A 22,661-nucleotide genomic window follows, 5' to 3' on the forward strand; every position below is an offset into this window, starting at 1 on the left:
TTCTTTCTCCACAAGTACTTTGAAATTTTAAAAGCAGCAAAAGCTTCAGATTTTTGGTTCAAGAAATAAACCCAAGTCTTTCTACTAAAGCCATCAATAAAAAGTAGAAAGTAGAAAGTATTTACTTTTACCAAAGGATGGTGGATTGATTGGTCCACACACATCAGTGTGAACAAGCTGAAGCGGTTTAGTTGATCTTGACATGGCCTCCTTTGGAAAACTCCTCCTTACATGTTTTCCAAGAAAACAAGCTTCGCACAATTGACTGGGAAGGTTGATTGACGGTATCCCATGCGGCATGTTCTTTTCTCCCATTGATTTGAGCGCTTCAAAATTCAAGTGCCCAAATCGCATGTGCCAACACCATTATTCATCTTGCACATTAGCCTTCAAATACTTTGCATCAATTATTTTAAGATTCACAGAAAATAATCTATTCTTTCCCATATGCACTTTACCAATTAGAATTCCACTTGAATCTCTAAGCCAAAGATGCATATTTTTTATATGGATGTCATATTTCTTTTCAAAAAGTTGGTCTAAACTCAAAATATTATTTTTTAATTTTGGCACATAATAAACATCTTGAATTAGCTTGTAACTACCATCTTTACAGGAGATCAGAATCGTATACCTATCTCTTTGATTTGAATCTTTGAGGTATCTCCAAAGTACACATTACCTCTCACCATTTTATTAATCTCCACAAACTTCTCTTTGCATCCACACATATGATTTCTTGCTCCATTGTCCAAATACCACGAGCTGCAATTATCCATGTCTTCTTCCGTGAGTGTCATCAACAACGTTGACTCATATTCTTCTTTCTTGTCATCAACAAGGTTAGCTTTTTCTTCAACATTGCTACGACATTCCCAAGAGTAATGGCCAAATTTATAATAATTATAACACTCAATTTTTTATTTATCAAACCTTTATCCATTATTTTCTTGGTAGTAGCCACATCCTCTTTCTCCTCTTTGTCCACGGCCACGACCTCTGAATGTTTGGTGGATATTAACTTTATTGTTGAAGTTGTTACCATTACTTCTTCCTCTTCTATGACCGCCACGGCCTCAACCTCATCCGTGTCCTCAATAGCTCTTTTCACCCCCATAATCCTTAAAGGATGCCTGAGTTTTAAGAAGTTGCTCCAGTGATACTTCTTGTCTTCTTTTGATCTTTTCTTCGTGGGCCTGTAAAGAACTCTCCAATTGCTTTACCAGCATAGAGTCTAAATCTTTAGACTCCTCAATAGCACACACCACAAAATCAAATTTAGGTGTTAAGGTGCGAAGTATCTTTTCTACCACACGGACATCTTATATGTCCTCCCCGTATCTTCTTAATTGATTTAAAACAGCCTTCACTTTTGAACAATAATCTGAAATGCATTCGGATTCTTTTATTTTTAAAACTTCAAAGTCAGCCCTTAGAGTTTGAAGATTTACCTTCCTTACCTTGTCAAATTCTTGAAGAGAATTTTTTAAAATCTCCCAAGCTTCCTTTGAGGTGGTAGCATCTGTCACCTTCTCAAACATGCCATCATCCAAACATTGGTGGATGAGCGTGAGGGTTTGTTGATACTTCTTCCTTGTCTTTGCCAAGATATCTTTTTTATTTTGAGGCAGAGCTTCCTCATTATCGGGTTTTGCATACCCTCTATTTACGATTTCCTACATATCCTGGGAGCTAAGAATGGCTTTCATACGTAGACACCATTTCTCATAATTATCTTTTGTGAGACGGGAATATTAAAAAGATATCGTACCATTATTTTGCATGGCTCTGATACCACTTTGTTGGGAAAAAATAATAATCCCGCTCAGAAATAATATCCACGGCAAATAATAATAACACAAGAGAGTAACAACGACACCAACTCTTTTAATGAGGTAAAATATAATACCCGAGCGGAGCAATATTACCACTAATATTATAACTTAGTAGTGTCAAGAGATCACTATAATTTTGAAAGAAATAACACTCTTTATTTAAACGCATCACTACAATATTACTCACACTCACTATTTATCTCACAGACTACAATCTGTGGATTACTCTTTTTAACTTCTATTGCTTCTCTCTTATTTTAGTGTGTCTTAAATAAAGAACGAAGCCTGCTATTTATAGCAAAACTTGCCAAACTTTCAGCCAATCAAAATGCTTGCATATGCAATTTGCTTTGCAAGTTGTCAATTTTTTTTTCTTAGCCACCCACTTCATTATTGCAACTTGTTGTCATCATTTTCTTTCTTTCTTTTTTATTTCTTTTTATTAGATGAGTCCCACAAAATTGTAAGTTTAAGTAAAATTATTTTCAAATTTAGAAATGGGTCATTCTTTTTGGAACGGACCAAAAAGAAAATAGGTTTACATAAACCGGAACGGAGGGAGTAAGTAGGATTCTTTTTCTATGTAACTTTTTCTTCTTCTAACTATCTTCTTCCTCCTAATTTTTATGCGAAAAGCTTAATTCATATCGATTTTCTATACGAAATATTGGAAAATCGTGTGCAACTCAAATAACTTTAAAATGTGAATCTTTACAATATAATTCGTGTTTATGATATGTGATTATATTGTTGACGATTAAACAAATACTTTGAATCCTGCAAACAATATGTTCTTTCTTCAACAAAGAGAGAGAGAGAGTTAACTCTATCATAAAAGGAGTTAACTCTATGATATTCATGTGGAGTAGTTGGAGCAGCGTGTGCGCATTGACAAAGGCGACATACATTTAGAAAATTAGCTTTATCCATATCTAGTAAAAGGAGCTACAAAGACCTAATAACCCCAATGATCTGCCTTAAGTGAGGTTATAGACAAAACATGAAAACACTTTAAGGATCATAAATTGCGCGATAAAATTAGGTTTAATTTCAAACTTCCAATTAAATTCCTAAGAATTGGACCAAAGAAGAAAATCTTTAACTGATATATATTGTTGGGACTCCTTTGGATAGTGAAGTTTCGGTTCTCATGTGCATCTTAAATATGGTCTTAGTTGGACACACAACAAAATCACGAATACAAAATAAATTCGCACACACAAAGACATTAAGGGAAGTGGGGTAAAGGAGAAATTAGTATGCGTAGCTGCTTCCTTTCCCAGAAGTTTCAGAAACACCCAAACAATGTCGTTTACTGTCACGACCCAAATCTCATCCATAACATATATTGTTTATTTCAGCCCCGGTAATTTTCATGGATTTCGATCGCTTGGTTATACAATATAGAGTTAAAAGGCGTGTGTATCATGTGAACATGTATTTTATCTTATATAACATCTCACTTTTTCGATATATGAAATTTTCAAGTGTCATATGCACATCTTCTTGAAAGTTTATCAGCCTAGCCTAATTCTTTCCACTTTTTCCTTGATCTGTGTCATCAGCTTACCCTCCGTCATGAACGTCATATGTAGCTGCTAGTACGGGAAAAAGAAGAAGAATTCTAACAATAATAAGAACAATAGAATGATAAGTCTTGTTAGAATCACCAATCGATCAACAAGAACAAATTTTCGTTTTACATATATGAAAAAAATCTGTAAAGGGAATTATCAATTCTATAGATTAAATCCCAACCCAGAAACCTAATGAGAAAAATAATACTGTAATGTAATACATCTTGTTGCAATGGAAAAAGAAAATAAAATAAAATAAAATTAAAGAGGAAAGTTGGATATTGTTCTTTCTTTAGTCATCTGGAATAACATAGTCATCTGGAACAACAAAAGTGTTTGGATCTTCATCATGTAGCCATCCAAATTTCTCCAAGAAGGGATTTGCTAAAGTTTTTGGCGGATAATTATCAATGCAATCTTTCCAAACATTTTCATTTCCCAAATCTCTTAACACTTCCCACAAACAACTATTACACTTAAACCCTGCTCCAAAGCTAATCATTAGCACTTTATCACCTTTCTTTAACCTTTTTTTAGCCTCCATATAACCCAACACATACCAAAGACTACTTGCTGAAGTGTTACCAAATCTATGTAAAGTCATTCTTGCTGGCTCTAAATCATACTCACTTAGATTCAAATTTGTCCCAACTCCATCAATTACTGCTTTTCCTCCTGTATGAAGGCAAATATGATCCACACCTGTTTTGAAATTGACCACTGGCCTAGCTCCTCCTTTTGTTGAACCCCAATTCATTTTTCTAACAAGTGACACAATTGCAAATCGAAGTAACTCTCTCACTGGGAGAATTAAGGGTGCAATTGTTTTCAAATTATCGACTAGTGCCTTTGTCGCGGCCTTTGGTAGTGTTTTATCAAGGTGGAAACCTATGTGACCTTGATCATCTTCTTTTTGTATGCAACTATCATAGGCTTCATCTTTTGCACCATGGTGTGTTCGAACTAGGCATTTCAACTTGAACATGGCCTTATTTTTCAAAGCTACTTTGTTTGTCAAGAGAATTGCAGACCCTCCTGATCTAAACAAACAATTAGCAAGAATCATAGATCTATTATTTCCTGTGTACCAATTTGGACTCAAGGATTCAGATGTTACCATAAGTGCAACCTTGTTCTTCTCATTCTTGAAAATACTTTCCACGATATTTATCGATATTACACTAGCACTGCACCCCATCCCAGTGATATTATACACCTTGATATCTTCTCTCATCTTGTAATAATTGATTATTCGAGCAGCTAAAGAAGGCATACAAGTTAACATGGATATATTCACCACGAGAACATCGATTTCACTAGGGGAAATTCCATTTCTTTTCAAGACCTTGTCAATACTATCATGGAAAAATTCTTCCATTTCCAAAATCCCATCTTCATATGTAGGACATGCTTCACGGCCATAAAAGATCATTCTTGGTGCATATGTTTGCTCACCAATACCCGAGCTCACAATTGCTTTCAAGAGGAATTGGTACTCATTTATGCCAAGGTGTTTGTTTCTTCTAATTACTTCACCAGAAAATTTTGTGCTAAGCATTCGATCATCGGTCGGCTTGTGACATTCGTAGTCCAAAATGTAACAATTTTGGTGTCTCTTTCGATCTATAATCTTCCATATCAAGAAGAGGAGATAAAAGAAAGGAAGACCATAAAATAAAATGGAAATGAGATCCATGAGAAAGAGAAGAAGAAGAAGAAGAGTCAAAGACTAAAGGACAAAGAGAGAGTAAATAGCTTAGGGTTTTTTGAACGTCGCACACTTTAGGTTTTTGGTTGATAAGAAATCTAATTCAAAGTCTTAGTATAAAAAGAAGGATCCAAGTTGGCACATGTGACTAAATGCAATTGGAAAATATAATACTGGTTTTTGTCTTCTCCCAACTCCCACCAACTGATCGGTCTCTAACAATCTTTATTACAGGCAATATATATTCAAACACATTAATTAATTAGGTATAAAACAAGGAAATATTAACTTCTATCATCTTTCTGAATAAACAAAAACATTCCAAAAATCACTATAAAATTTATAAAAAATACCAATTATTTTAACAGTTGCATTTCCAAAATAATTTTCTCATTTAAAATAATTACTTCCTTCCCTAGAATTTATTTTGTGCATGCCATGGTCTGAACAGAAAGTTATTATGGTGGTGCAAGGAGAGTAACTTTTAAAGCTAACAGATTTGAAATCGCCTAACATTTAAGAAAGGAAGAAGTGGTAGATGGAAGTGTAGAGTATAAAGTTATGAAGCCAACCAGCATTGACTCATCAGACTGCTGGAAAAAGCTATTCACGTACCAAATTTTTTTGTTTTAATTTTATAAATTTACATTGTCTGTGTGTATAGAAAAGTTGATGGTGAAGTTGGCGCAACCGTAAGGGAGCCTTGGGGTAACTAGTAAAGTTGTTATCATGTGATCAGGAGGTCATGGTTCGACCCGTAAAAATAGCCTCTTGCAGAAATATAGGAAAAAACGCGTACAATAGACTCTTGTGGCCGGACCCTTTAATTTTCCGGACCCCGCACATAACGGGAGCTTAGTGCACTGAGCTTTTTTTTTTTTTTTTTGTGTGTGTGTAGAAATTAAATTCTAATTTTTTTTTTGAGTTTTAATTGCCTTACCCTCCCCCTCTACAAGTCCTTACTACGTGCAACAAAACATTCGAAGCTATTCACTTTGATACTGTAACACAGCAGTCCAAGAAACACAGACGAATTAAGAGAAATGGATAGAGAATATGAACCACAGGGCACAACGTTTGACCCTCAAATTTAGCTAGTTCCTCTTTTTTTTTTTTGGTAAAATAAATCGAGACGCCTCTACATTTGACACATGTTATTAGTGCGCAACTAAACTATTTTTATCCTAATTATCACATTGATTTGGCACTTTATGAATAGCCTTGATCCCCAGAGTACGGATACACTCTCTTTTAGAAGCGTGAGAGTGAAAAAATAAGGTATTTTTTATTTTTAATTGCCACATAGTTATATTAAATGATTTATTTTTTCCAAATTTATATTTTTTTTCTTGTTTCTTCTTAATATACAACATATTTAATTCTAACATTATATTTCTTTTTGTTTCTTTTATATATGCAATAATTATTTATTTCAGCTGTGTATTTATTTATTTTTTAAGACAAATTAGTAAGAAACTTGGTAAAAACCATCTATCAAGTTTAGATGGTTATTCATTATTAAAAATAATCTCCAAAAAAGCAACCCTGAGGAGCATGTTAATGATATACTTAATTAAGAAAATAAAATATCTTCTTATATCAGGAATTTTTTTGCACTTGGGATCTGTAATTTTATTGGGTGATTGGGGAGGGAAGAACCTTATCACATAAAATTAAATTATATTACAATCTGCAAATCTTGGGAACGTGGAGTACAAATCTGTAACATCACTGGCTCACTTTGATATGTTGTGAAAGTTTCAAGTATGATTTAATGCAACCATAAACTACTACTTCTTCTTCTTTTACCTTTTATAGTCAAGAAAGCAACCGTGATCTAATGCAAAGTCACAACAAACAAACTTAATAAAAAATGGAAAAACCGAAATTTTCTTTTTATAGAATACCAATTCAATGCCGGGTTACTTTAAAATTTAAACTCTTTTTCTTTTTAATGCTAACTCTCCAGCAAGAAATAATCTTAACCAATTTGCAGACTAACATCTTCTCTTTTGAGTAATTTTAAGTTGCTAAGTAGAGTACCAAATAATAATTTTATATGGATCCATTATGTAGTTTCATCCACTTAAAGATGAAAATTTTGGGCAAAATATTAATTGAAAACACACACACATTCACGCCCGGTGCACACATCATCCCGCATTCAAGTTGGGTCTCGAGAAGGCTGCACCCCTGAAGTGTAATATAGACAGCTTACCCTAACGCAAGCATTAATAACTGCTTTCACGGCTCGAACTCGTGACCTATAAGTCACACGGAAACAACTTTACCGTTGCTCCAAGGCTCCCCTTCTTATGAGTATATAGTGGCTGACACCATGGCTCGAACCCATAACCTGTAGATCATGCAAATATAACTTTACCGTTGCTGCAAAGCTTCAAACTCGGAAATATGGATTGTCACAATTGAAGAAAGTACTTCCTTACCAGTTACCATCCATCTTAAACTGCCATGTCCAGGTTGCCACATTATTGCTATAGTCAGCCAGTTGTGTGACAAAGATGCATGTGTTTCGGATGAGAAGAAACTTGTGAAGCTTAAAGAATGTAAAGCAAAATTAAATGTCACCAAAACTAACATTTCTGTACAGCAATTATTGGCCTCAAAATATTCTCAACTTACCCTACATATTAAAAGGAAAAAAAACTTAGGGTATAGTCGTTTACACCAAATAATGAATGGGAGACGTGTTTTGCATATAAATATAATATATTACTTGACAATTATGGTTGAATGATATGTATTCTTACCTCTGTCTATGACTGCTACAAAGAGAGAAGAGGTGTGCTACGAAGCTTAACGCAAGCTAGAAACTCTTTAAAAAAAAGGCTCAATAAGCCTTCGTGCTGTAATAATAATAAAATAAAATAAAAAGCCATGCACTTTGCTTTGCTTTGTGTTAAAATTCACGAAATTCCCCATCGACTTGCTGAAATTAACATTGAGATACAAAATGTTGTTAGAGTTAATTAAACTGCTTGGTTTAATTTCATGTAAATACCGAGCAGATAACTAATTTTTGCTATAAAAAAGCCTCTTTATTTAACTTTTTTTAATACTATTTTCTCAGGATATAATTTTTTCCATTAACACCATGAAGGTGTGTTATTATTATTATTTTTTTTCAAAAAATGGGTTAGTAAAGTACAAAGACATGACAGGGCAAAGAAGATACCTAAAGGTGTCAAATGGGTTGTGCTAATTTTGGATTGGTCAAAATGAGTTGAGTCAATAAATGAGAATGGCCCGCTCAATAGTAAATTATGTTAAGATGGGTTGAGTCAAGTTGGGCTAAAAATTGGGTCATATATGGAACTCTTACCAAACTTTAATTAATGTGTATTAATATTTTATGAATTTTTTAATTATTAAATAAGATTTTTTTTCTTTTGCTATGGTCATATATAACATATCAAACAAAAAAAATATTTTTGAGATATTTTAGCAAAGTTACTCATGGATTAATTTGGGCTAAAAATCAGCCCAACTTTTGATGGGTTGAAATAAATTGGATCAAGATGAGCTTAATTAAATAAATGGACGGATTAATGACCAACCCAAATATTAGACAGGTAAAATGTCAAATGATTAAGTGTGAGAAATATAGTTTTTTACCTTTGTACTTTTCTAAGCCAAGGAACTTGTCACTATCAGCATTAACTCTGGCCAGTTGTTTTTGAGTAAACGAGATTTCTAGTTTATTAGAAATAATCTCCTTTTTCCTTTATCAGAAAGGAAGAGTGGGATCATCATGTTAGGAAGAATTAATAAATTTGTGTATGACTTTGCAACTCCTAACTGCATTCCCACTTGCCAAGTAAGTGAAGGTAAGTCAATCTTTTTGCTTTCAATTATGGGAAAGCATTTATTAGGTCTATTTTTCATATTGAATTTTGATATACGGATAAAGATCGATCTAACTTTAGTATATTGCAGCTTCTTCATGGAAAATGACTGTTTATCTCCAACTATTCCCGGCCACATATTGATAGGTGAAAAGAATTTTGAGTCTAACTCAACTTCAAAATTTATTTCATAAGGTGAGCGAAGCTACAACTGGTATGGTCAGTGGCGAAACCAGAAAATTTAACAAGGGTGTTCAAATCTTTGCCAGTGGGCTATGTAAAGGTGTTCAAAGCCTATTTTTAATCAATAACAAGTAATATCTTACCTTATACGGAGTATAATTTTCCGGCGAAGGGTGATCAGTTGACCACCCTTGGTTGCACGTAACTTCGCCCCGGGTGTGGTGGACAGTGAGATACCTTTCACCAGGAAATTATATTTTATATATGCGTAAAATAATATACTCCATTAAGTTTTGAACAATCTTAACGAAGTTTTTTGCACTTCAGTACTGAAAACGAGAACTGCCAAGATCATATAGTTTATTACTGGCTTTGTCTTTAGGAGTAAAGGTGGCTAATATGTTACAATCGAGAACACTATGGCGTAAATAAATTAAAATATTATTATAGTATTATGGATGATACTGTCTCCTCAGAGTCAATACGTACTATTAATGTGGTTGACTGTTACGATGTAGCTATATTCATGTAAAATTCCTCATTTTGAATTATTAGAACTTAGAAGTCTTGTCCTAAAGAAGACAAATTAGATTTCTCCTCATCTTCTTCTTTATCTAGTTTAATGTTTTTTTTTTTTCTAATGGCGCAATAAATAACTAGCTCTCGAAGATAAGAGGGGGACATATATATATCTTGCCTACTTGCTCTCTCTTTATATATATATATACTAAATTTTGACCACCCTTACCAAAATTCGTCACACCTCATCACAAAGGCGAGGATTGCCAAGTTCAACTAATTTGTTCGCGGCTTTGCCTAAAGAGGTGAGTATATTCGAAGATGATTAAAAACAATTATGGAGATAACATTTCATTTTTCAACCAATTTGTGACACATACGAAATTAAAAGTTTAAAATATTAATTGACTAGGAAATATTTCCATTTTGTTCCCTTTGAGAATTGTGAATATACATATTTCGCATGTCTTGCGTAACCATTGAGTAATCATGAAAAGTCAAGAGGGAAGCAGAGGAAAAAGTTAATTACCCCATATTGAACTGACGGGATATGGTAATTTAGTACTCTAGTATATAGTATTGGTATTTGTTTTGGAAGAGTTATAGATTTTGTCTTCTTTTAACACTATAGTTTTGGTTTTAATTTCTATAGCTTGGATTGCAAAAAACATTACCAGGTTACTCTAATCTATAACTAAAAATAATATGTCAAATTGTAAGAGAAAAGCTAGCTAATATGTCACAATCAAGAACAGTACTATGACATAAAGAAAATTAAAAATTTGTTATAGTAGTACCTAGGGGTGTACAAATGAAACCTACAAACCGCACCAATCCGATAATTCGAGTTAAATCGAGAAAAAAAAATTCGACTATGGTTTTGTGTTAGAAAAAAAACTCTACCATATTTGGTTTGGTTTGGTTTTAATTAAAAAAAGTCAACCCGAAACCAAACCAACCCGACATTATATGTATAGAAGTTTTAAATATATTTAATACATAAAAATATTTATGGTAGTGTAGTTTACAAATATTTCTTAAGCTTTTTCATAGTTTTATCTTTTAACGTATTATTTCAAGCTTGAGCTTATAATTTTTGGATGCTCCAATAAGTTTTATAGTCCATAAATGTTAGTAACTCAAATAAATCCTAAACCAAAATTAAATCAATATTAATGCTAATAAAAGACATTCAATTCAATTGTACTATGAATGAAAATAGTGTTGGATATTTTATTTTTTTTTAATAGTTTTTTTATGGTTTAGATAAATTGTAACTTATTTTTCTTTTAGTGGTTAGTCATGTAAATAGTAGTACTTATTAGTCATAATTTTAAAATATATTTGTTTTCATTATGACTTATTAATTATATTTATTTTATACAATTTTATTATCTTTATTGTCGAATATTTTAGTACAATGCCATGACTAATCTCATATTTATGTTATTTTATTGAAAAACACCTTATATAGTTCTGTCTTACTAGGATTAAAGAAATATTTGGAGCAAATATTTTACGTTTTGTGCTATGAAGACTTAATGAAAAGAAAAATCCGAAAAAATCCGAAAATTCGAGATTAAAAAACTCGACTTTTATTGGTTTGGTTTGGTATTTAGATTTAATAATCCGACTTTTATTGGTTTGGTTTGGTATTTAGATTTAATAACCCGATACAATTGGTTTGGTTTGGTAATTAGAAAATTCGAACCAACCCGACCCATGTACTCCCTTAGTTGTATCAATGATACTCCCTCCGTCTCATATTATCTGTCGTGTTTCTCTTTTACACGTCTCTTAAGAAAATATTAAATAGAAAAGATTTTGACTTATTTTACCCTTATTTATCTTTTAAGATATAATTTCTCTTCATTTATTACTTACTCATAATTAAGGTATTTGTAGTCTTCAAAAATAATTAATATTAAAGGTAGAATAGGAAAAGAATAATTAATTTACTCTTGAATTTCTAAAATAATAAATAATTTGAAACAACTATTTTTAGAAACCACGACAGATAATATGAGATAAATAAAGTAGTTTTTTTGATTGCCTACCCGGTGTTCAGTACCCGCTTTGGGATCCGACTAAATTCGAATTCGTGCATAAGTCCCATATTATAGGATAATGCGTTCCCTATCAAAGGCGATTCCATATATAAGGGTCAAACCCGAAACCTTTAGTTAAAGATGAATGAATAGTTATTACTCCACTAGGATGTCCACAACCCTTGTTGGTTGGGTGATAGTTGTCTCTACTGAGTCAACGGCTTCAAAGTAAACGTTTTTGGAACGTACTAATTATGTGGTTGACTGTTTCGACGTAGCTATATTCTTGCAAAAATCCTCACTTTGAATTATTAGAAGTCTTGTCCTAAAGACGACAAATTAGAATACTCCTCATCTTCTTCTTTCTCCAAGGCCATCTTCAACCCTCCCCATTTTTATGTAACGGGGGCAATTTTTGCACCCTCCCCCATTTTTGTCCCCCAAAATGAAGGATGAATAGTGTTCCTCCAAATATGAGTACACTATTCATCTTTCCCTTATTATTTATGCATATTTTATTATTTAACTTTTTAAATTTATCTCTTTATATATATCTAATTATATTTATACAATATCTTTATAATATTAATTTTATATCTTAATTTTGGCGTATAATTTTGATCAATTAATTTTCGTGCATTTATTATTTTTATGTAAAATTATAAGTTAATTTTATTATAAATTATAATTGTACAAAAAATATATAATCATCTCAAAAAAATGGTGCAAATATAAAATATTAGATGTTGCTAAAATTGAAAGGTGCGAATATAAAATATTAGATGTTGCTAAAATTGAAAAGTAAAAATTAAAAATACATTAAAATTGAAAATACATGAAAATTGAAAATACATTAAATTAAAATACATAAAAATTGAAACTACGGTAAATAGCATAATAACTTAGTAGGGAGGTATGTCGTTTTCAGATACACCAAAATCATTATAGTATTGAATGAATGGGGCCGAAGAATGTTGTGGTTGTGAGTGTGGATATTGTTGACTTCTTTTATACATTATTTGTTGTTGTTCTTGTCGCATAAATTCACGACGAGTCGGATCGACAATAGATTCTACATCCATCATTAAAACTTTATTTTCTTCTTTCATTTCTTTTACTCTTAGTTTTTCTTTTCATTATGGAATTGTTTTAATAGAAATTATAAATTAATAAAAATAAAAGATGGAATTTGTTTAATGAAATTTGAAAAATAAAAATTGAAATGAAAGATAATAATATAATATAGAAGAGAGAGAAGAATATAAAAAAGAATATTCTCTTTTGAAAAAAAAATGGGGGAATAATTGGAGTAAGTTATCCCCAAAATAGGGAAATAGACCAAAATTGAGGTAAAGGTTGAAGATAATGGGGTAAAGGTCGGAGATGTCCTTTCCTTTCCTTCTAATGGTGCAATAAATTGCTTTCGGATAAAAGGGACAAATAAATCTTCCGCACTTGGTGGTTTTAATATCACAATTTGTTTTTCTTCTCTTTTTTTTTTTTGGCTATTTAGTGGCTGAAAGGCCATATGTTAAAAAAGCTTCTAGCTACAATTAGGAGACTAGAAATCATAATTTGGCTTAGGAAATCTAAACGGACCTCCTTTAAAACAAGTAATAAGAGTGTATATAGCATATATAAAACTTTAAAGGGCAGTCCGGTGCACAAAATATTCCGCGTTCACGCAGGGTCCGGAAAAAGGCCGCACCCCAAAAGGGTGTAATGTAGGCAACCTACCATGATACAAGTATCGGTGGCTGATTCCATGACTCGAACCCGTGAACTATATAGAACTTTATTAATCAAATTATGGAACAATGACTTCTTGTTCATTCTACTTTTTTCAATGAATTAGTATCTGTTTTAGGGTTCGACTAATCTAGATATTCATGCTAGATCTCACTTTGGAGATATTCATACTCAAAATTCGAATGCGAAACCTCTAATTTGGAATAGATTAATCCAAGATTACATCAAATCTTTACCTAAATCTTTGTGAATGGTTCTTGAATAAGTGTAAGTTGTGATATTAAACATTAGTCAGAGGGGACATCTCCCCCTAATTCTAAGATCCCTCAAATTACCCAAGTCACTCTCTCAATAAGTATCTTGCATTGGATCAAATAGTCAGTACTGTTCTCAAACTAGCATTACGTCATGGCCTTATCACCCTAACTAATTTTTTTGCCTAAAGGATATCTCCTTACTAATAACTTAAAGGGCCATTTGGTTCTTGAGATTAGATCGGTAATTCCGGTATATAAATTTTATGACTAAATTCATCTCGTATTTGGTTGAAGATATAGATAAAATGGTATTATTGTAATAACAAAATCTTGATATAACTTATCTCATATAGAAAGTAGAATAAGTTAATCTAAGTTAGAATCCTGATTTCTCCGGTTTTAAACCCCTAAAAGTAAGGGAGGAAGATAAAGTACTTTGATGGGAACATTAAAACTTTAAGAAAATTTTGTACTCCCTCCTATCACTTTTTACTTGTTCACTATACTAAAAATATATTTTCACTTTTACTTGTCAACTATACTAGATCAAGAGAAAGACAATCTTTTTTTTTTTTTTCTGTTTTACCCTTATTATTAATTACTCATTTTCAAACTTATTTCCCAAGACTTTTTGAAAAGCTATCATTATTAAGGGTTGTATGGTAAAATACATACTATATTTATTATTTCTTCTGGGGCGTGAAAAGTCCAAAGTGAACAAGTAAAAATAAACGGAGGGAGTAACATTTAATTAGGGGAGAGGTTGCCATGAATTTTCTTCAGTGTTTAGTCATCTTATTTTTCTTCTAGAGGGAGTCCCCGTCTCATATTATCTGTCGTGGTTTTTAAAAATAGTTGTCTCAAATTATTTGACATTTTAGAAGTTCATGAGTAAATTAAGTATTTTTTTCCTATTTTACCCTTAATATTAATTATTTTTGAAGACTACAAATACCTTAATTATGAGTAAGTAATAAATGGAGAGAAATTATATCTTAAGATATAAATAAGGGTAAAATAGTCAAAAAAATCTTTTATATACAATATTTTCTTAAGGGGCGTGTAAAAGAGAAATACGACAGATAATACGACACGGACGGAGTAACAATTAGGCGCTTTAATGCCAACAACTAGTTGAATTAGTATGTCTTGTCTCAATTATTATGTCTGTTGGCTGCGAAGTTAATTGGAATTAATATCTAAGTTTTAATCAGTGGTAAACTTAACATTTTTATATATTACATTCCCGTTCGGCTGTTCTCTTATTCTTTCTACTTTCAGGGGCTACATTTCATTAATACATACCACATGCACATTGCATCATCTCTTAAATAAGTCATTTCTTCTTAAATCATTCATAATAGTCCTACAATGAAAACGATAATCATGCATGCGTTTTAATGGAGCTACTCTAAAGTTCTTTAATGCGCCTTACTCTGCGCAAATCTAGATTAGTTTGCTCACAATGCGGGTACAAAACACTGGGTAGAAAATCAAAAAAAAAAGGAGCTACTCTAGTGTTTAATTAGCACACAAGATAATTCGCTCTGTCAAGTACTATGACTATCCGATCAGGGGCAGATCTAATTTACTGTTATCAGTTTCAGCTGAACTTAATATTTTCGACGCGAATTATACATTTATGTGAAAAAATCTACTAAATTATAATAAGTTATAGATATGAATTCATAATTTTAATATAATTAGTTCAATATCAAGAATATTAAAGACTGAACCCATAGAATTTAAATTCTAGATCCGTCTCTAATTTGACTCGTATTTAGTAGTTGTAGCGGATAAGCAATAATGTGAGAGGAGTGAGTGTCACATAATTTGGTGAATTATGATTATGACATAACTCTTAACCTTATTTAGCGTACTACACTTGCCTAGCCTTCTTTTCATAGTTTCATGCTTATTGTAGGTACTTATAGTTGATTTTGAAGTACTTTGATTTGATTGTGTGTTATATTTATATCCTTATAAAAATATTAAACTATGGGTTGCCCACAACTACGTACTTAATGTGGTCACATCTGAATCTGATACTTGTATAGGGTAAAATCGATTCGTATTATCGAATGATAGCGTGACACGTGGAATCAGAGACAGATGAAAAATAAATCGAATGAGAACCAAGACCGTGTACAATAACTGCAGTTCACACCGAATAAACCTCGAGGGAAACACGACAGACGGGAGCAGGTTGAATGTTTATCACCAAATGGCATTTAATGAAAAATATTTTCTAATATTATATAGGCAGTCGTTGCAGAGAATTTTGGCATTCATGGGTTGCCGTTACATGTTCATCAATGGCCCCCTTTATTGTCATTTAAGAGAGGCTTGATCCTAGGATCTTGTTTCCTAAGTGTATCTATAAATAGTAGCTTCAACAACCATTGTAAGGACACGAAATATCTGGCAAAACTCATGCTAGGCTTTATTCTCAAGCTAAATAATACAACTTTAGTATGATATTGCTCTTACTTCTGTCCTCGGAAGCATTGCTCCCGGAGCCAGGCCTGCCATTTCCTTTGATTTTAACGCTAAGTCTTATTTTTAATCTAATTTGTTTATCATTTTGGATCAAATCAGTTCGCTTGTCTATAAACCATGTAATAATTTTAACTATACCTTTTTACGGGTAAACAGTTTGGCGCCCACCGTAGGGCTTAGACAGTAACATAATTGTCACGACCCGAAATTCTCACCTTCAGGACCGTGATGGCACCTAATATTTCACTTGCTAGGTAAGCCAACGTTAGAATAATTTTAGTCATTTTTAACAGTTCAGTTTAAATGGCAATAAAGAAACCGATTATCTAAAATAATCTGAAATAGATATTTTCTACAATCCCAAAACCGGTAGTACAAGTCACAAGCTCTACAGAGTTTACTAAAAAATCTCTAAATATAACTTTTTCAGAGTAGAATCAACAGTGCAAGAAAATATCAGAAGATAACTCTGAAGCCTGCGAACGCGACAACAAGTATACCTTCAGTCTCCACAACAATTCTCGATCAACTAACAAGAATATCGATAACTTTGGGATACTTGGATCTGCATAAAAAGATGTGCAGAAGCGTAGTATGAGTACACCACAGCGGTACCCAGTAAGTATCAAGCCTAACCTCGGTAGAGTAGTGACAAGGCCAGGTCAAGATACCTAACGGACATATAAACCTGTACAAAATGTTACATAAAGCTAACAAGGAAAGAATATCAATGTAAGACCAATAACAAAAGAATTTCCAATTCAAATCAACAATGAGAACAATAAGAACATGGATGCCAACGAAAAAATAATCAAGTGATTAAGCAACAACATAGTCAAAGTACAAATAACATATGAATGGTTTCAAGTAAGGAATCATATAACCAATCAATCAATTAAATTATTTATAATGCATGTATTTCAACATGAATTACCCGAGGTATCACTCCTCGAAATCTCAATTCATGATTCACAACTTCCAATTCTTACACATGTGGCATCTTGTGCCCACAGCTTTCCGAATTGCTTTTGTACGACAAAATCCTCGTCTACCATGTGTATAGTTTTTGTATCAATATCAACCAGGATGACCAATGAATAATTTAAATACAATTAAATAAAATTTCCAAATTAAATACAGTTGTAGGCATATAAATTTTATTGGAATTAAATCTGTAAATTAATTTGGACTATATTTTAAACTCAAGATATATTAGTTCAAATAAATTTATTGGGCTAATATAATTGGATTAGTTATATAAGTCCAACATATATGGATTAAATAAATAAGTTTTAATCCATTGGGCTAGCCCATTTAATTGGGCTAAAGTGATGAGCCCACTTCATTGAGCCCAAGATGTCATCTTCCTAGAGGCCCCGTTTAGTGCCACGTGTCAAATGACGTGGCGTGCCAAGTCAAATGGAAGAGCCAATAGGATTGTGCCACGTGTCAAAATGACAAGGCATGCTAAGTCAAATTAAAGGTCCAATAAAACCACGCCACGTGTGCAAGTGACAAGATCTAGCCAATCAAATGTGGCCTTGTCACACTTTAATTTGATTGGTCGGAAAGAGTTTGTTCTTATCATAACTCTTCCCTCCCATAACTATAAATAGGGGTCTTCATAACCCAGAAAAGTGACCAGAAGTTATAACAAGAAGCAAGAGGGAGCTCGTAGATCAAACGTTGCAGATTTCTCTAAAAGCGACAAACATTCAAGTGTTCTAAGGATTAAAAGATCAAGACGAAGATTCAAGAACAAGCTGCAAGCCCTTGGATTAAAAATACATCAAGAACAAGATCAGGCCTCAAGCACTTGGATTAAAATAAAATAAAATTCAAGATTAAGCTCAAAGGCTCTTTTATTTACCGTTGAAAAGTAGAATCAGAGGATTAATAGAGATTGTAACACACAAATATTTAAAATAAAATACTATGATTGTTGTAATATTTTTCGATCTCGATTTTATTTTCTTGACACAATTTATTGTCTATAAATTCTGGCACGCCTAGTGGGACAATCTTTACCTCTCATCTCAACTTTTCAAATCACCAAAGTTCAAGAACATTGAAATGGCTTCAAAGAAAACCAACTCCAGTTCAACTTCCACCAAGGCTGCTAATTCCAGGTTCTATGCTGATGTGGAAAACATCCTCGATATTACTTTTGAAAGCTTTGGACCAGTTACGAGGAGCAAAGAAATCTCGTTAGGACAAGAAGCACCCCATGTGCCATCCGCATCAACCCCTGTTTTCCGATCTTCATCCTCAAAATGAGCAAGATCTTTCACAAACGCACCCGAAGGAGGAAGCGATGTTGCTGAAAAGATCAAGAAAAATCTTGCTCTGCTTGACCTCTCCGGATCCAAGAACTCTGATGTGAAGGAAGATAATGATGCTTCAAGTGATGGATCCTCCCCACTCACACTGCATAACGTGAGCCATTCGAGAATCAATTTGTGTGACAATCCATGCTATTCCCTATCATCTACAATAATCATGCAAGCCATGGTGACAAACACTTCATCTGTGGAAGAGCAGTTTGCAAACTTGACGGAAGCAATCGTTGGCTTGACCAAGTGCATGCAAAATCAAGATACTAGAATTGACAAGCTAACAGACAAGGTGGGAATCTTGATAGAAGAGGAATCCACCCATGCACCTGGCAAGCTCCCAGAAGTTCCAGAGATTGATTCTCCCCCAAGACAAGTATCATCCGCTAAGGCTATCCCTGTCCCATTTGAAGGGATGATTCCAATCGATCAACTGAAGGAGTTCATTGAAGGAACCATTAAAAACAAGTATGAAGTTGCTTCCAAGTACTCCCTTACATATGCAAAGCCATACACTGCTAGGGTCGATAGGTTGAAGATGCCTGCTGGCTATCAACCTCCAAAGTTTCAACAGTTTGATGGTAAAGGTAATCCAAAGCAACATGTGGCACACTTCGTTGAGACGTGCAACAATGCTGGGAATTATGGAGATTACCTCGTCAAGCAGTTTGTTCGCTCGCTAAAAGAAAATGCTTTTGACGGGTACACAGACCTTGAGGCTGGATCTATTGATAGCTGGGATCAACTAGAGCAAGATTTCCTCAATCACTTTTATAGCACGAGATGTATTGTGAGTATGATAGAACTTACAATACTCGTCAACGAAAGAGTGAACCAGTTATCGACTTTATCAATCGTTGGAGGAACGTAAGCCTCAACTGCAAAGAGAGACTTAGTGAAGCTTCTGGCATAGAGATGTGCATCCAAGGCATGTATTGGGGACTCCGCTACATATTGCAAGGTATCAAGCCTAGCACATTTGAAGAACTCGCGACTTTTGCCCACGACATGGAGTTAAGCATGGCCTCCACTGGAAATGAAAGGCTGCCTATATATGAGCCTTGCAAAGGGAACGACAAGCAAGAAGTCAGGAAATGGAACATATTTGTACCCAGGTCTAAAAACAAAGAAGCTATGAATGTCAACACATCACCTGTGAAGTTCACAACGAAGGCGAGCAAGAAGCAGAGTACGAAATCCACTTCTTTTCAAAATAAACCAAGTGGGAAGTTGACTCTAAAAGAAATACAAGAGAAGGAGTACCCATTTCTGGATTCTGATGTGCCAGCAATTTTTGAAGAACTCCTCGAGTTAAATCTCATTGAGCTTCCGGAGATGAAGTGGCCAAATAAAGCTGGTAAAACGAATGACCCAAATTACTGCAAATACCATCGACTTGTGAGCCACCCTCTAGAGAAGTGCTTGGTCTTCAAGGACAAAGTTATGGACTTGGCTCGTGAAAAGAAGATCATGCTTGAAGATGAGAAAGCAAGTGCAAACCAAGTCTCTATCACCTTTGGCTCATTCAGTCCGGATGAATTATGCGGTTTTAAAGAAAGTAAAGATGGAGAATTACTGGAGAACAATAAAGTTGAAGTCGATCAACCTGATGGTGATGAAGGTTGAATGTTGGTGACTCATCGTAGGCGCCACAAAAGGAGCCCACAAAAAGAATCAATAGAACAACCAACAAGGAAAATGATGGTAAAAGGACCAAGAAAATGGAATCCAGTTAGGCGCTTGAAGAAAGAAAAAGTGGAGATGCACCACCCTTAAAAGCCACGACATCCAGTGACCTTGGAGGATTTCTTGTCATGTTGGCTCCGCATGAAGATTTCCCGTGATGGTATTGAGGTCTCTTGTTACAATGCTGATAAAAGGGAAGAAAAGAGTGATGACCTACTGTTGGCACCATCTCCAGAAAAGCTCATCGAGTCTATCCCTTAAGAAGTTAATGCGTGTGAGGAAAAAGTTACGTTCACAAATGACGACCTTCTACTAGGTGACAATCTTCATAACCGCCCGTTGTACCTGGTTGGCTACATGCGTGATGAAAGGGTAAATCAAATTTTGGTTGATGAAGGATCCTCAGTGAACATCTTGCCAATTCGCACTGTGAAAGAACTTGGTATTTCCATGAACGGACTTTCGGAAAGTCATGTGATGATCCAAGGATTCAACCAAGGGGGCAAAGGTCCATAGGCATGATCAGGTTGGGAATCACCATTGAAGATATACAATCAAGCGCATGGCTGGATGGGATCGAGATATACAATCAATAAAGTGGTTCAATCTACCTACCATCAATGTTTGAAATACTACGAAGGTGAAGTCGAGAAGAAGATAATTGCTGATGACGAGCCATTCACCGAGGCTGAGTCACACTTCGCCGATGCAAAGTTCTACTTGAAGAACCGTATTGTGAAGGAGCTAAAAGTTGATAATGTCATGAATGACAAGGATGACTGGTCCACGACTAAGAGAGCTGAGGTAGTTGCCGGCAAAACCAAAGTTGTTACTGAGGAGGTACAACCCGACGCGAATAAATCTCATAGAGGGGATATTGCGTCTTATGGCAAGAAAGTAAGTCATGCCCTCCAATATGTCCCTAAAAGGAAGAAAGATGAAGGCGAATCATTTAATCTCCAAACTAACATGCTAAAGGAGTTAAATCTTCCGGTAAAACGAATTGAGACAGTAAAGTTGTCCTTGAAGCCACTTGCAGGGTTTGAAGCCCAAACTCGTTTGCATAATGTGGCACTCCCTACAAAACGAACAGATGAAGGTTTTGATCCAAACACTTACAGGCTATTTGCAAAAGCTGGATACAATTCCAATGAGCCTTCAAAGTTAGGGAAGCTCCCATCAGAAGCTGCAACGAGGCAACCACGTGAAGGTTTAGGATACAAGCAACAGTCACCAGTGTGCATGTCCATAAGAAGGGTGAGCAGCAATTGTATCACTATAGAAGACAAATCTGCCGCTTCTAATAGGCCTTCTGTCTTTGATCGACTTGGAAAATCAACTGTGAGAACTTCTGTATTTGAGAGATTGGGTCCATTAAAGAAGGGGGATAAGTTCCAAAGAAATTATCTAAATACAAGAACACCCGCTTCGCCCAAAATTCAGAAGATCTCTAAAGATTTCCAAAGTTTGGTTCCTTCTAGAATAAACAAAAGTCATGGTTTTGTGTGATGAGGTACTGAAGGTGAAACCATACACTATGGTCTACACTAAAGAATGTGATGAAGACAAAGAAAGCGTAGGTTCTTCGTATCATGTTCTTGTACAAGGCGAGCATGGTGTTTTATCTCTAATGGAGGATGACGAGAAATTGGACGATGTTTTACCATGTTATCACATATCCTTCAATGATGGGGACCCTCAAGAAGATGAAGATGCGAAAGATGCTCCCCCGGAACTTGAAGAAGGGGTGAAGGCAATGATTGATGCCTTAAAAGAAGTTAACCTTAGTACTGATGAAGAACCAAGACGCACATACCTAAGTGCTTTACTAGAAGTTGATGAAGAAAGCACTTATATTGAGTTACTCAAGGAGTTTAGGATGTCTTTTCTTGGAGTTACAAAGAAATGTCTGGCTTGGACCCTAAAGTAGAAGTCCATGACCCTGCGGTAAAGAATGGCGCTCGTCCTGTTAAGCTAGCTCAAAGGCACTTTAGGCAAAACTTGGTTCCCCTGATTGAAACCGAAGTTAACAAACTCATTGAAGTTGGATTTATTCGGGAAGTTAAATACCCAATGTGGGTTTTAAGTATTGTCCCTGTAAGAAAGAAGAATGGCTAGATTCGAGTGTGCGTCGACTTCAGGGATCTCAACAATGTGTGTCCCAAAGATGAATTCCCGCTTCCTATTCCAGAGTTGATGATCAATGCAACTACTAAGTATGAGGCAATGTCATTTATGGATGGTTAGTCAGGCTATAACCAAATTCGCATGGCACCAAACGATGAAGAGCTTACTGCATTCCGTACCCCCAAGGATATTTATTGCTACAGGGTAATGCTTTTTGGCTTGAAGAATGCTGGTGCTAATTATCAAAGAGCTATATAGAATATTTTTGACGACC

The 22,661-nt window shown here is 34.4% G+C and overlaps 1 protein-coding gene across 1 annotated transcript; it reads right to left on the reverse strand.

The window, feature by feature from the left end:
- Positions 1-3,466: 3,466 nt before the first annotated feature.
- LOC104094094 (3-ketoacyl-CoA synthase 3-like) lies at positions 3,467-5,239 on the reverse strand. Its single transcript, XM_009599954.4, has one exon. It carries the CDS (start codon positions 5,106-5,108, stop codon positions 3,705-3,707), a length of 1,404 nt encoding a protein of 467 aa, XP_009598249.1. The 5' UTR covers positions 5,109-5,239; the 3' UTR covers positions 3,467-3,704.
- Positions 5,240-22,661: the final 17,422 nt, after the last annotated feature.

The sequence above is a fragment of the Nicotiana tomentosiformis genome, chromosome 11 (assembly GCF_000390325.3).
Source record: "Nicotiana tomentosiformis chromosome 11, ASM39032v3, whole genome shotgun sequence".
In the NCBI taxonomy this organism is placed as follows: domain Eukaryota; kingdom Viridiplantae; phylum Streptophyta; class Magnoliopsida; order Solanales; family Solanaceae; genus Nicotiana; species Nicotiana tomentosiformis.

Bases quoted from the DNA above. Each gene is read 5' to 3' on its own strand.
- LOC104094094 (XM_009599954.4), bottom strand. From the start codon at position 5,108: ATGGATCTCATTTCCATTTTATTTTATGGTCTTCCTTTCTTTTATCTC.